This window comes from Gymnogyps californianus, chromosome 3 (assembly GCF_018139145.2).
Source record: "Gymnogyps californianus isolate 813 chromosome 3, ASM1813914v2, whole genome shotgun sequence".
NCBI classification, from domain to species: domain Eukaryota; kingdom Metazoa; phylum Chordata; class Aves; order Accipitriformes; family Cathartidae; genus Gymnogyps; species Gymnogyps californianus.
Genome location: NC_059473.1, coordinates 11,839,866 through 11,855,256, shown reverse-complemented (window position 1 = coordinate 11,855,256; position 15,391 = coordinate 11,839,866). Strand labels below are relative to the sequence as shown.

At 38.0% G+C, this 15,391-nt stretch overlaps 1 protein-coding gene across 1 annotated transcript in view; it reads right to left on the bottom strand.

Annotated features, from left to right (window-relative positions):
* WDPCP (WD repeat containing planar cell polarity effector) overlaps positions 1-15,391 on the bottom strand; it is a 157,964-nt gene that overhangs the window by 31,830 nt on the left and 110,743 nt on the right. Inside the window, exon 15 of the mRNA XM_050894524.1 lies at positions 9,589-9,691. Within this exon, the coding sequence (XP_050750481.1) occupies positions 9,589-9,691 (103 nt within the window). The remainder of the gene's footprint in view (positions 1-9,588; positions 9,692-15,391) is intronic.

Genomic DNA, 15,391 nt, shown 5'->3' with positions numbered 1-15,391 from the left:
TAGACCGGGTCCCAAATCCTTCCTTCCATGGGTTATGTGACAGAGTCAGAGGGTGAGCTCATGTAAGGCTCCTGATGGTTCATGAGCAGCAACGCTTCCAGGTGATGTAAGAACAAGTCCTGGGGTTATTCGGGAAGGTCTCTGGGACGAACCCAGAATCTGCTTTTCACCTGGTGCACTTCAGGCATATTTGGATATCTCCAGGGGGGATTTTCAGCAGTAAGATCATTAGCAAACGAAATGACTAAGTTTAGCAGAGGTATATGAATAACCATAGTAAGATGTAGCAGAAGGTAGGTTACATCAAGCAAAAAATATAAGCTAGCAGTTGTTATGAAAAAACTAGAAGTCATGCATATGTTTTTAACACAATTCTACAGGAAAGAATATTGTCTTCCACATTCCTGTACAGTGAAAATTTTTAAACTATCATTTAAGTGGTTAATCCATGGGATCTAATTTACGTGAGAACTATACCCTGACTTTTTACTGATCTTGTGGTATGCAAGGACTCAGAGCTGTGCTCAGAGCCATCACTGGTGAAGGACAGCAAGAAAGTCCTTGTAACTCCTGCCACTGGTTCCTCATGAGAAGTCAGGCTGAGCTCTGAGCACCGTCCAGACAGGGCTGGTGGAGTCAGGCACGGCAAGCCTCCGTGCTGACATCAAATACAACCTTGCAGACACATTTGAAAGGGATCACTTTAAATATGGGCAAGTGGGAGGGGGGGAAGCTGTGTCCTCCCAGAGGGCAGAGGAGAAGCAGGGACACAGGTGCTGGGGAGCCCGAGCTCCCGGGGAAGGCGGGTGTTACAGCCAGGCCCTGGGCAGGAGGCAGAAATCAAGTGGCTGTTGCATCTTTGGTTATCATAAAGATGAAAAGGTGGGACACTGGCAGTGTACCTGCAGTAAGTAACTAATTATAATGATCACCGTACATGCTTATAAGCTATTATTAATGATATCTTTTCATCATATTATAATATTTTGCCATTTCATAATATCAGCGTTGCAGAGATAACCAACGCTGCCTCACAATCTGTTTTTAAGATTGAATTTTACAGTTTGAAATCTAGCATGATTCAGGACTTTTGGTATCTTGAATGCTGTGAAAAATATTATTGAAGGGCAGATATCATTCATGCATGAGCTCATGAGTTGCAGCAGTCTCACAGCACTGAGATTTAAAGTAAAAAGCAGTCCCAATGCAGACTAACCAAGAGGAAGGATATTTAGGGAAAAGATATTTCAAATACCTGAAATGAAATACAGAGTGTATGTGGAGGGAAGAAAAAAGTCACTAATTCTGGATGTACTTACTGCCTTGTATTAGGTGCTGTTTATCAGTTTTTCACCAATGCTTTTTCTTAAACAGCCCATTTCTTTTCTTCTTCTGGCCAAGTTTGGAAGTACAAGACTGACAATAGCGATGGGTGCAAAGCTTACTCTCGGGCCCTGCTGAGCTTTTCCCTACGGCTTTCACTGGCCATATCCTGATTAGAATGTCACCAGCCCTGAGACAGGATTTTAACAGGGAACTTGGTTTTGTTAGGCTGAAAGCATTCAACAAGAACTAACATCAGGTCATCAAACACCTTCGCTTTTGTTGCGGGAGTTTTTCAGGAGTGAACTGTCAAGCAGTCTCTTGTGCAGGAGTCTTTGGAGGAAAACAGCCTCAACCTCTGATTTTGCCATGGGCAATTCTACGGTATCCCCACTTAAGGGCCTGTGGTGTGGCTGGGGAGTGTAGTGAAAGAGGAGGCAATAAATAAATAGTCCTTCAATGTTTTTGTTTGTTTGATCAGAAACCAGATGTGCAAAGATTCTCATATTTACAGGAGTTGGCCCTTCTGAGCACAGGAATCTACAGCCTTCTGATGTTAACTATGCTGTATCTGATCACTACTTCTAAAACTCACCCGCACGGGGAATATTTGGTGATACTTCTTCAGTAGACCATTATAAAAAGACTTAATGTTGAAATATTACAATCAAACATTAAATTGACACCTCGCATCAGCCCACCATTATACCTCTTCTCCAATTCCTCTGCTGTCATGCCACTGATGTGATGAATTGCAGCCTGTCACATCACGTTACGTTACGCAGAACAAACAGGACAAAACACATACCAACTGCCTTGCAAATATGTGTTTGCCAGCTCTTTTCGGTGCGTAGAAATGCAACTGGCGAATTCCCTATCAGAAAACTAGAAGGATGGCTCTAGGGTGTGTGAGACAAACATGCCTCTGACACACCGTGAACATACAGATACGCAGCTCTCAGCCAGCTACAGCAATTATGAAAGCAGCTCCTGCTGTGATTATTTCTTGTTCTTTCAGAAAAAAAGCAGCAGTGGATTCTGTGGCTGCTGATGTCATGAAGCAAAATATAAATACGTAATAATTAATCTAGCGCTTGTGTTCAGATTTGGAGCTACTTTTATGACTGGCCAGATTTTGGCTGTGTATGTGTAAATATAACACCCACTTATGTACACACACGTGTGCATACTATGAGATGTGTGAATATACATTATGTGGCTTTTAACTGCAGTCTTTTAGCCTACATGTGGGCCTTTTGAAGCTAATGGGAGATTTACCAGGGGCTTTTTCACAGAGCTGTAGGCAAGACTGGAATCCAGAACATATGAATATTATACTATAATGATATAGTGTAAATCATCTAGTTTGACCTACAGTGAATTAGAGGCCATTAAATTTCATCTAGGTATCCTACACCGAGCCAGAAAAACTTGTGTTTGACTAATACATAAATTGTATTTGGCTAAAACCTCTTTCCCAGAAAGGTATTCATTTAGTCTCCATGCAAAGACACTTTCCATGCATCAATTTCTTTGATAGTTTGTTTCAACAGTTATTTTAACTATGCGTGCCTTTTATTTAAATTTACTTCAGTCTATGGAGTCAGTGCTGAGAAGTCAAATTCCTACTTAAATTCCTAGCTATAATGCAAATGGATACTTGAGTACTGACTTGCTTCTCTCTACTTCAATACCATGCCATGGGCATCCCTTCGAGATCTTTTATGCTGAACTATTCTTTATCATGTAACATCCTCACCCAAGGAATATCTCTGTGAATTGTTTTCACTTTTGTAACTTACTTCTTGGTATGTTGCCACGGAAAATAAGTTGTTTACTTGGTAATTAGTGTCATCCATTCTCTATTGTCTACGTGCATCAACTTTGCTGGAGGTTATAGGGATAAGATGGAAATATACTGAAAAGATCTGAGATGAGAGACCTCACATACCTTACAATAACCTAATTGTTAGTAGAATAAATACAGATCAGACACAGACAACTTTCAATTTCCAGAATTTGGAAATACTGTAATTTTTTTTGTTTATAAACCAGTCATAGTTTGTGGCTATAGATACAAAAAATTCAACTCCCTAAAGCTGGCTCTTCCAGTTACTGATTTTTCTTTTTTTCTACTCAACACATCATTTAAAATGAAGGCAAAAAATGGTTAATCTATGATGTCTTGGTAAGACTTTTTCATACGAAATAGGGCATCATTTTACTGCTGACAGATATTACAAAATATGAGGATCATTAAAATTAAAATATTAAGGAGAATAGTGTCTGGTGCTTTTTAAATCAGGTCCTGTAGTGGGCAAGAATATGTCACGATAAAGAAGGGAAAAAAATGGAATGCCATGATTATTCTAAAGCTTGACACAAAACTATAAATCTCTTTCAAGTGATGATACACAGATCTTTGTGTAGACCTCTGCAGCTAAGCAAACCAGCTAGCCTTTGATGTAGTTATAATTATTAGGGGCTGAGGATTATGTCTTTAGGCAAAGCTGTCTAGCAGTGGGAAGGTATAGATCAAAACTGACATCATGACACAAGCAAGCGGAGAGGTGAGATGAGGTGGAGCCAAAAATAGTTTGGCGTTACTATAGACCTTAAGTAAAACAAATGACTCCACTTCTTGAAAAGAACACAAGGAGGGGAGCAATTAGTGCCCGTAACCTCTTGATAAGAGTAAAATCCTCTACTTAATCCTCTAAGAGTAAAATCACTACTAGTTGAAAAATTAAAAATGTAATTAACAAAAAGCTAAACATCAGAATAAAGAAGAAGATTCAGCAGATCCACTTAGTTATGCGGGAACATATTGTTACACTCCCAATGAGGAAGGTATGCCAGGCCACGAATTCAGAACTACCACTGCAATAGGCTTCCGTGCCATGAGTGCTGGGTGCCACTATACTAGCTCCTCTTGAAACCAGGGGACTCAAGCAGTCTACATCAAGTAGAGCATCCTTCCAGACTGGGCTCTTTGTCATTTTTTTTTGTAGAGGGCAGGAGTTCTGGTAATGCCAGGCCTACACATGAGCTTCTTACTTGCTAAAATCCCCATCCAAAGCCCACTGAAGATGGTGGAAATCTTTTCATTGTGTTTAGTGGGCTCTGTATCAAATGCAGTGTGTGACTTGATATGTGCAAGAGAGTGTACACATAAGCACAGTTAAATCATTTCAAACTACTATGGATCTTCAAAGACACTCATCTTGTGTGGCACAAAATTAAAAAAGCGCTTGTTGAAACTAATTTATTGCCATAGGTTAACTGCCAATCATACTTAAAAAACATTTTTCATTAAAAATGTTTTTCTGGCTCTCTGGGGAAAAAGTCACATTATTAGAAAAATAAAAGCAAAGGATTTGATTCCAGAGGTTTTGATTGACTTAAACTGAAAATCTAAATAAATAAATAGAAGATCTAACACTTACACTGAAGGGAGCAAACCTCCAAAAACTGTAGCATAGACAGGTGTCCCCCGAGTCTTTCCAGATCACAGTTCATCTGTGTGTTGGATAATACCTTTTAAGCATGCCATAAACATTTTACACAGTGAAATAAAAATCATGCCATGAAATAAAAGGCTAAGATTCTCAGTTAACTTGAAACTTGATATCAAGAGAAAGATGCGTGTGCCAAGGAAGAGCAGGAAATGAAGAAGGCTTTGTCACCAGCATCAGAGAGGGTACATGAGGGTAAGGAAGAAGTCTATTGCTTGATAGATGAAAGGAGTCATTATGGATCAGAAGAGGAACAAATGTTACCAACTAGGCTAATGCAGGGCTAGAGAAGGTTACAAAAATGGGCACAATTCTAAACATGGTCTTGAAATGCAAGCAGGCTCGCCAGGTCTGTCAGGCATAGGGGAAGATCTGAGTATATACAAGTGATTTGGAGGTAGCAGACTGTATGCAAGACCAGACTGGTATCTCAGACACACTGTAAGGAAGACACACACTATAGCATGTGTCATTATTAATTATCACAAAGAACATGTAAGCCATTCAATATAAAATACTATCACAGAACTAAGAAGAAATGAATAAATTCTCCACTTAAGGTTCAAACTGATGACGTTCCTTGCCAGTAAGGTGAAACGTTTAGGGCCCCTACGTTTTGAATGTCATTTTATGAACAGTGTGGGAAATTAGACCTCAGTCTCTGTGAGAACTGATAAGATTTCCTATCTCACTTGAAAACATATGGAGTATTTCCAGAAATGTTTTAAAATTCTCTTTTAAGTGGAAAAACCTCAAGCACTTTCATGAGACATTACTGAACCACCAAAATGTTAGTCAGTCCCATCTAGCATTTCAGAACAATGCAATTATCTCAACGTCAGTGTTTTTATTAAGATACTTCTGTTAGAAATGTTGCCTAAACATTAATGTTACTAATTTTCTGCATTTAATTCTAAATAGAAATACAAGGTTTCCCAATTTGCCTTTCAACTATGCAGCAGTTATCTGTCTTGTCACAACATGAATCCCTTTTGGGTGAAAGCTATTGATTTGAAGGTTAAAATCATCTTGCTAGGCCCTAATGTAATTTGTTGGAAGTTGGCCTTGGGAAACTTTCTGACACTGACTACATATGCTCTTCATTGGATATTCATTGAGCAATGATGTCTGAAAGGCTGAGTTCTTCACCTCCGTGATCATTATTAGTTATGGCATTTCTTAACAGGCTGTGCCATGTCAGTTCTTTGCAACTCAAGTCTTACATTAGCAACCTACAGTTTACAGCACTGAACAGACACACTCTTCCACCACGGACAATATTGTTCCAGGAGCGTATATACGAGGTTACACCCATAAATAGAATTTATTAGTAACCTACAAATATTGTAAATATTGAAGAAAGTCCACTCTGTTTTAATCAAGTGAAATGAGGTGCACAGCATACATTTTAGGCAAGGCTAAATGAGAACACCCTGACCTCGTTAAGGAACTCGTAGATCTACTACAGAAATAATTCAACAGAAAATCTTTGGCAGAGGAAACTACAATATCTATGGCCACTGGTCTGCTGATCAAATGGGACTGGGGAAAGAGGAGACAGCTAATGCAGTCTCTGAGATGTACAGTACCATTACTTCAATCTTCTCATGCCTCAAGATGCATTTTCACAGGCTGTCAAACATAAAATCTTATGAGAATAATTTTCTTTAGAAGATTTTAATCAGTTGAACAAAATATCTGATTCTGCCAAAACCATAGCAGGGAATAGCAGGAAGCTTACTTGACACTTCATCTTGTTCAGCAGTATTCTCACCAAACTACTATGCTCTGAAGGTCTACAGGTGTTTTTACCGCATGCACCCAGACATTTTTAGCTTTGAGGGTGGCTTCTTCAAAATGGTGTATAGCAAACCGCAATCATGTGAGGAACTGAGAAGAGCTAAAATTCAGAAAATTTAAAAATAATCAATCTATTTTTAGTTTTATCTTGACACAAATCTTGATATATGTGAGGAATCTATCAATGATTATAGAACTCTGGATGACATTATAAATTTCAGCTCAAATTATATTGTCATTCTACATTATTTGTAGGAGCTTGAAACTTTTCCAGAAGTCTGAGTTTGAAATATATTGTGTTTAAAGTGAGCCCTGTACACAGAAATATCTTGACAAATTAAATATATCTGGGGCAAGATGGAGCACTCTCAAGCGCTTGGGAATCAGCCAGGAGCACTGCCTCATGTTATTTTCAAGTAGTGTTGAGCTGAGTTTTGAGGATGGGCTAGGTCAGGAAACATCATCAGATGTTGATATATGAGAACAGTTCACATTTGTACTATTTAGGACAAAATATTATACTGTAATATATATATGAAATATGCCGTAGAGAGGCCAGATATTATCTAGGGAGGTGTTCAGTATAACTTGTTATCAATAGCACTGATTGCACCTTCTTGCCTCTGTTTGCTTAGGTTGCTGCCTTCTTGTAGAAGCCTGCAGTGGGTGCTCAGGAAGTTTGGGGTTTGATCTGGGAAGTGTGACCATTGGTGACCTGAGTGGCTGAAAGCCCCAGAGAGCAGGGACTAGATGAAGAGGACTGGGCTTAGGAGATGGCTAGGGCACAGAGACTTGTTTGAAACTGCATTTCAAAGCTTCTGGCTCTGGCATGAGTTTTTCTCCCCCTCTCAAAATGTTAGATAAATATAGTAATTTACATATAAAGCACTTGTTATCTTTTGTTTTCACTGGGTCCACAAATTTCATGCCTCATGACACCTTTTTTGCTAACAACAGTTTATGAAATAAAACCATCATCAAGAAAGGATGTTGGAATAAAGTATAATAAAACAAAACCTGTGGCTGGGATTTCATGTATTTAAGGTGAGATCCAATCTGCAGTGAAATGAACTCATGGGAGATTCCTGTTTATTTTCATATAAAATGAATTGGATGCAAATTCATTACTGTTTATAAACTGAATCTCAGTGACAGTTTGTCCCAGGGGCATTGAAAAGTATTTTAAATCATTCTGATACTTAATTATTCAGCAAATGAGAACACTTTATCATATAAAATGACTTTAATATTTTATGCTTATGGGGCATTACAGAGGTAACTGTAGGATTGCTCTGAAGAAGGGGAAGACTGCGTGCCTGCACATTTATAACTGAATTGTAGTAACGTCTATTACATCTGATATGCAAGTAAGACATTTGTGATCACCTCAGGTTTCTTCCCTATCCCTCTCTTTGCGTATATGTCTATAATACTATAGAAGACTCTCAGTAAAATTAAAAATAGCCTAACTTCAGAAATCTAGTAATAGCGTTAGTTTGCAAGGAATTAAATGAAGACACAGATTAAGGCTTAAATTTTCTGGATTAAGTGTAAGAGAATAGATAATGATCAGATACAAGTCTTAGGTATCTTAGTTATATGAGGTGCAGAGGATGACTACCTAAGAAGTAAGAGAAGAGAAAGCAAGGGAGATGTAACCGAACACTTTAAAAGAGTGCCCAGTAACAGATGACCTAAACAAATGTCATTTTTGGCAATTCTAGTGGTGAAAGGGCTTGCCCAAAGGCCCAGTTGTGGTGCAAAAAATGCTCGAGGTGACTTAAGCTGGAAAATGAAAGACCCTGAAGAAAAGAGTTCAGGACAGGCACTGCTTGATTTCTACTCGGCTGGAGAGGGAAGGAGGTGATACTGTATTGCATAGCCTTGAAAGTCATGGATTTATACAATATATAGCAATAGCCACATAAACGCACATACCACCTCTCTGCAGTTCTATATATTTGAATGGCATTTGCTTGTATGCTCTGGGTAAACACTGAGATAGACAGTTCTAAAAGAATTCTATGTTACCCAAGATCTCAAAGGGTTTGTGACTCCTTCTGAGTTTTAATCATATTCTACTTCTTGGCATGGGACAAGGACAAAAGATCAGTGATTTCCTCCAATATTCAAAGATGCAGTAGAATAAGCAAAACAGCACTGTGCATATTTTATACAAACATTTTGTGTTCTTTTTTTTCCCTTTGTCTACTTTTTCTCTGCTGGAGGTCAGCTACCTAGACTTAGACCACTTCTGCTTGGTTCATGCTATAGGCCTGAAATCAGAATGGTCTACATATTTGCATACATCTCTTCATGACAATTCAGAAGAAACACAAGGAGAAAGTGAATGACTTATGAGTTCCCCTGCCTGAAAAGTTGTCTGTGTTTGAGCTATTAGTCTAACCCTGCAATTTTTGCATCGATATTCCTTATGGAACGGCAAGAATCCCACTGCACGCAAAGCTGTTACTTTAAAGCCAGGATCTGAGCCTGTGTTCACATCAGTAAATGTTTCATCCGAATGCTGCCAAAGCATTCATGATGTGACACCAGTTATTGGCACAGTGTGCACGAGCAAATATTTAGAGGTGAATGAGACTGCCATACCTGGCCTTTAACGCTGGTATGAACAAAGATTTTCAGATTCAGTCCCTTACCTCTTGCACTCAGTTCAGTTTGTACAGCCTGAACTTTTCCATATAGCCATAGCATAAATCTTTTTTGCTTTGTACCTATTGCATTGACACAATCCTCACGTAGGTACTGAAAGGCAAAGCTATGTTATTTTTATAAACCTCCGTCTTTAGTTATAAATAAAAATACTGTCTCACTTTCAAAGAAAACAATGCAATTGAAACAATAACCCCCCTACAAATATAACATGGTGTTGTACAGGACAAGTATTGATTAAAACAAAAAGGGCTTTTTAAACGCCATTAATTCTTACCAATTCTAGTAGTTATTGATTCTGCATCAATGTCATTAGCCTTTTTCTTTGCCACTTCAGCTAGTGCCAATTCACCCTTATCTAGTGCAAGGTAATGGATGTCCTTTGGAAATAAAAGAGAAAAAAAAAAAAGATTAATCTAAAATGAATCTCATAGGAGTAACAAAAGGGATTTGGAAAGAAAGAGGTTCTTTTATTATTTAGATCACAAACACAGATGGAACTGATGAACCTACCATTACATTTTAATTCCCTCCCAATGCAAATTTATTATCTTACTTGTGCTGTTAAATACAGCAATGAATAAAACACTGACCAATCATGCACTGATAAAAGTGAAGCTATTGACTCAGTGTATGAAAGAAACCAATCTGTCCGCTTTTAAGGTAACTTCTGTTGGTGCAACATGAATTAAAAGAGGGTTGATAGGAGGTGGCTCTGCGTAAAACAGATCTGAAGTACTGGAACTCTTCTGGCTGACAGCCCCTATTTGAAGTGTGTTAAGGTTTCCACCTAGTACATGAGTTTTGAGGTAAAGCTCTTTTGGGACTAATTTTTGTTTGGAGGTTGTCATGTTACACTTACTGTTTTTTGAATTAGGTGATGGTGGTCCTCCTTGTGCTGATATTGGAGGTAATAAGAGCAACAACGGTTGCTCAATGGTTTTAACACCCACACAGCTGACATGACTCCTGAGTCGCTCTTGGACCATAAGGGACTTTCCAAAAATGTTGTTGCCTAGCATGAATAGTTGCCAATACTCTGGATCTAGTCCTTAATCTAGGGTTAAAAATCAGAGGGCTGCAGCAGGGGCATATCATTACATGCTGAATTGCAAGGCTTTTTATTGTGCGTTAACTTTAGAGGTGAAAAACACCTGTACTACATACAGCACAACTTGTGAGAGAATATATTCCTGCTGACAAATTACAGTCTCACTGCCCTTGGTTTTGGCCCTCGAAGTAAAGTTTCATCCTTGACCATTAATAAAGAGACAATTAACCCCCTTCTCCTTTGGCGTCACGGCCACAGGCTGCTCTGTGCATGAACTGAGACATATAAAGTGAGAGAAACCCAAGAACAGTTGGTAAGTTTTTTTCCCCAGTTTTTTGCTGAAGATGCCGTTTGGTATCCAAAGATTTAAGTCATTCCTGGTCATTGTTCTCCAATCTATCTGCATGCAGGAATTTAAAGGGAAAAGGAGTATCTGCTGGAAATATTGACCTCTGCATACCATAAAAACAACTATATTCTCACTAATGCAGAAGATTTCAGGTGAAACTGTTCTTCTCAGTGTGAGTTTACTGCCACCTTCATCGATATGACAGGAACTCTTACAGGAAAAAGTGACCTTACTCTAGAAAGAGAAGCTAGATGAAAAAAGTGAGAGTTTTAGGAGAAAAAGATGCTGCTTTTATTATCCCCTCATTTAATAATAATAATAAAAAAATTAAAGCAAAAATAAGAAGCAAACTGAGAATGTTAGGGAAACTGAGACTGATAACGCAGGAAAACCTGGTACTGACTTGCAGGGTCCCAGCAGTCTGCAGGAGACTGCAACATTTTCTAATTACAAACACAGGTGTGACTTAAAAAATGTGCAAGCATCTTGGAGCAAAGTAATGAGTTACGAACTTGTTGCGAACTCTGTACTTCCTCTCTTTGTAGGTCTAACATGGTTGTCAGGAGAAAAGGGCCTGAGTAGCAAGGTATGATTTCTATGAAGATTAAACAGTAGATATTGTCAGCTTATTTAGATAACAATAGAAAACCTAAGGGCTCTTCAACAAGCCTGAACTTATAAAGATTTGAATGTATAGGCAGATTGTGTTCACTAATTTAAAATACATTCTGACTATGCTTAATGACTTTTTGTAGTTTAAACTGAGAAGTATTGTACACTTTAATGCAATTTTAAATAATAAACTTGGGGAGGGGATGGAAACAACTGCAGAAAATGACAAAGTTCTTTCAGTTAAGAGGTTGTGCATGCTGTGTGTATCAAAACATCTGTTACTCTCAGATCTTGTTTTTGTCCAAGTTTTCTGTTTTGAGTAAAGAAATGTAAAGATGCCACATATCCATCGCTAACTAACAGGGGCCTTCTAAGAAATAAAGATATAGCAGTAGGCTGGTAAGTAGCTTTCTTCATGGTTCCTCAAGTTGCTGTCATAAAGAATTTAAAAAAAAAAAGTAGCTCTTGTCTCTATCTCTAAACAAGCTTTAGAAAGAAAAGATTACAGATATAAAAACTCCTAATTAGACAATTTCAGATCAAATTTAGGTTTTCCTCATTCAAATAAGCCAGCAAAATTGGATTTTTCTAAGAATTTATAACTCTCTGAGTAGAATAAAACTAGAAAATAAATAAAAGAGAAAGAAGAAACACTGGATTACAGGGTGTCTTAAAGAATGACAGAAAAAAAAGGAATTAAATTAGCTGAATATTCATTACAGATTTTTTCACACAATTACCTAAGAATTTATCAGTCCAAAGATCACATCCCTTTCAAAAACAATGGTGACAATAAAAACAATTCCCAGCTGCTTATCAGGAGTTTGTTGAAAGGGCTGTATTTTATCATTTAACAGTTTGATTACTTTTTGGACTACTTCCTTTTTACCCTCATCTTTGTGACTCACAGTGCTGGCCCTCGGTGAGCAGAAGTCATTTGAAACACTGATGTGCATTTGTCTATGGGATATTTCTGGGCAAAATTCCAACGTTTCTTCGAAACATGCACTTTCCTCATCAGTGTATCACCCAAGATCTGACAGTTTTATTAAAGTGTCTTTTCCTTGCATTCTTTGCTACCTTTGGTACGTGGGATGGCCTTTTGAATTTTCAGCAGCTGAGAGCTGGAGCATACTACAAAAGGATTTCAAGCTAACAACCCTTCTATTGCTTGATCTTTTCTGTCACAGATTGGATCAGTCACTGTCCAATAAATGTAGCTGTTGTTCATGATATTATGTCCTTTTCAGTTTTATTTTTTTATTGAACTTTGTAGGAGATGATAATAATTGACGGACTTAGATGTGACGTGAGGGTAAAGCTTATGGAGAGACCCAGCAGTGTATGTGTGTCTTGTTATGGCATCATACTAGTGACGCTATAGCTATAAGACTAACTTTTAAGCCTTTTTTTTTTTCATTTCTATGAAAGAAATTAGCCCTCAGATAGCATTCTCTCAAACTTCTTTGCAATCTCAAAACAAATAACAGGAATGCTGCAGAGCCCTGTTTGGTGAAAGAGATGCTCAGGATAAATTCTCCAAGACATAGGACATTTCCTTAGAAGTCTCAGAAGATGGGTATTCAACATTTGGAACCTCCTCAGCCTCTGTTATATCTGCTCCTCTTTATGCTTTCCTTTTTTGTTCCTTCTCTGTTCCCCTTTAAAAAATAGATTGTTTTCTTTCTCATTTTGCTTATGTCATCAGATATCTTTCTTTAGTCTACTATTTCTTCTTGAAATCCCATTAAATTAACTGGGAATAAGGTGGCGTGACTCCTAGAGCCATCTGAGGTTTTATAAATTGATTTGGTTGGTCTGTAAAACAACAATACAAATAGTTGATCGATATATTAGTTATTTGTACTGCACATAATTATAAATGCTTTAAATATAGGTAAAGTCAAGTTGTATGTTATTAATTGCATTTTGACCTATATAAACAATATATACAAATTATTCAGTGTTAAGCAGAAGTGAAGGATGCACAAACCTTGCTTAGCAATAGTATTGTTATACTAATACCTAGAAGGATTGTAAGCTTTCAGGGAACAGGTTATCTAATTTTCACATAGTATTTAGTGCAATGAAGCCCAGTTCCCTAGAAATTACTGTGGCACAAATAAATACTTTTTATGACGTATGCACTTTTAAACTTCTTGAGTCCTGTACTTAGTAGTCTTGCAGCAGTGCCATTGGTAGCTTATTGTAAAGTTTGTTCATTAGTACCTTACTTAGGAGATGAATTAACAAAAGGGCATTTCCCCAGAGGAGGCAGTGAGTTAACAGAGGATTCGAAGAGGCAGGTGTGTGTGCTGCTTGTTGCATAATTTAGGGGAAACTATGAAGAATCTCAAAGGTAATGCAAGCAGAATGAGGAAAATACAGAACTGGTTTTGATCTCACATTAATGTAAGCCAGGAGGAACTATGTGGAAATATATATTTAAGAGCATTGGTGAGATGGGAAATGGAGAGTAGACGTTGAGAGAGGAAAGAAGAGTAGGAAAGGATGGAGCTAATTTCTCTGTGAACATTGAAACTCCTCTTGAAGAAAGTTGGAGAACCTTTTTGTTGAAAGGAGGACATGTTACCACTTGTGGAGCCAGGTACTGACAGTCCCTCCCTCTTGTTAGCAGCTTTGCACCCATGTCTTGACCCAACACTGGTGTTCCCCACTCTGGGACAGAGGTGCTCCCTCAGTCCTGCTGTCAGCGGAGGGAAGAAAAGAGAAAAAAATCATATAGGAAATGCTCTCAGCCATACGAGAGAGGGCCCTTGAGATGGCAGGCCAAATGCTGGGTCATTTGTTCTGCCAGAATGGCTGAAATTACTCAGGGAGAATTTATTATCTGTATGGTGGGAGAGCCCCCACCAAAAAGCTGTAACCTGCTGCAGACATGTTACGGTCTGAATCCTATATGTGGCTGTAGCAGTGCTTAGCTTGATTAGGTATAAAATTTGTATTGAAGAAGTTACATTCAATAAAAAGAGAAAAGGAAAAAGATGAGCTAAAAAGAGGAAAAATCGAGGAGAGTAAACATAAAACATGTAATGAATTTCCTCAAAGTCTGACATTTCCATCACATTCTTTTGATGCATACTTAGAAAAGTTTATCGCAGTATTCATATCTTTCTAATTAGATGGAACAAGCCAGATGATTAGAGCCGTGAAAAAAACATCAAAAGGTTCACACAACTTTTTATATAATTAGAAGGGAATTTTCATAACCCATAAAAGCAGGATTTAATTGTGTAATTTAACATACAATTTAAATATCAAGATCGAACTAGCAGGGCAAGTGACTTAATGGGATAAATGATATTAACATCTAGTGTCAAAGCTTAATTTAAACAACAGAATGTCTTCATTATGCAAAAGAGTCAAGCAAACGAATCGTTCAAAGGGCCTTTTTTTCAACAAGCCCCCTTCCTATTGTTTCTTTGAAAACAATGAAATCAGCTGTGGAGCAGCAACATGCTGAGAGACGAGGAAAGCGCGATTGCCTTTGTCCATCTGACCTCATTGTGACATTGTGGTGCAGGATCTTATAAAACAAGAGCCTCCTGCAGAGCTCACACAGAGGACCTTTTAAGAGCTGGTTAATTTTACTTTTGTAGCTAATTAAATGGGAGGGGGAAGAGAGTGCATGAAATGTAAAAACCCTTGTGTTGATGCTGCTGAGCATTGTTGTTTTAAAAGTACCTGTAGAAGCGTTCATAATTTGTCACTTTTCACAAAACCCTAAGAGACAAACTAAGAGCATTCAGGATCCCCAGGATATGGCCAGCTCTTGTGTCCAGGACTCAGCAGTTGTATGTACTTCTTAAAGGAACGGATTAGAAACGTATAAGCTTATTAGAGTGAAAGATGACATTCACTCACATCAGGACAGATGAAGAAGGGGAAAGTTCAAAAATTTATACATTAATTCCTGGAAAATAAAGAATAGCCTTTAGGCCATGCTAGGGAAAATGTCAATGACTCTAAAGATACTCAGTTGTTATTGATGAGTTTCATGATGGCAAAGGGCAAAGCAGGTAGAATAGTTCTGTCTTCAGTATGTGT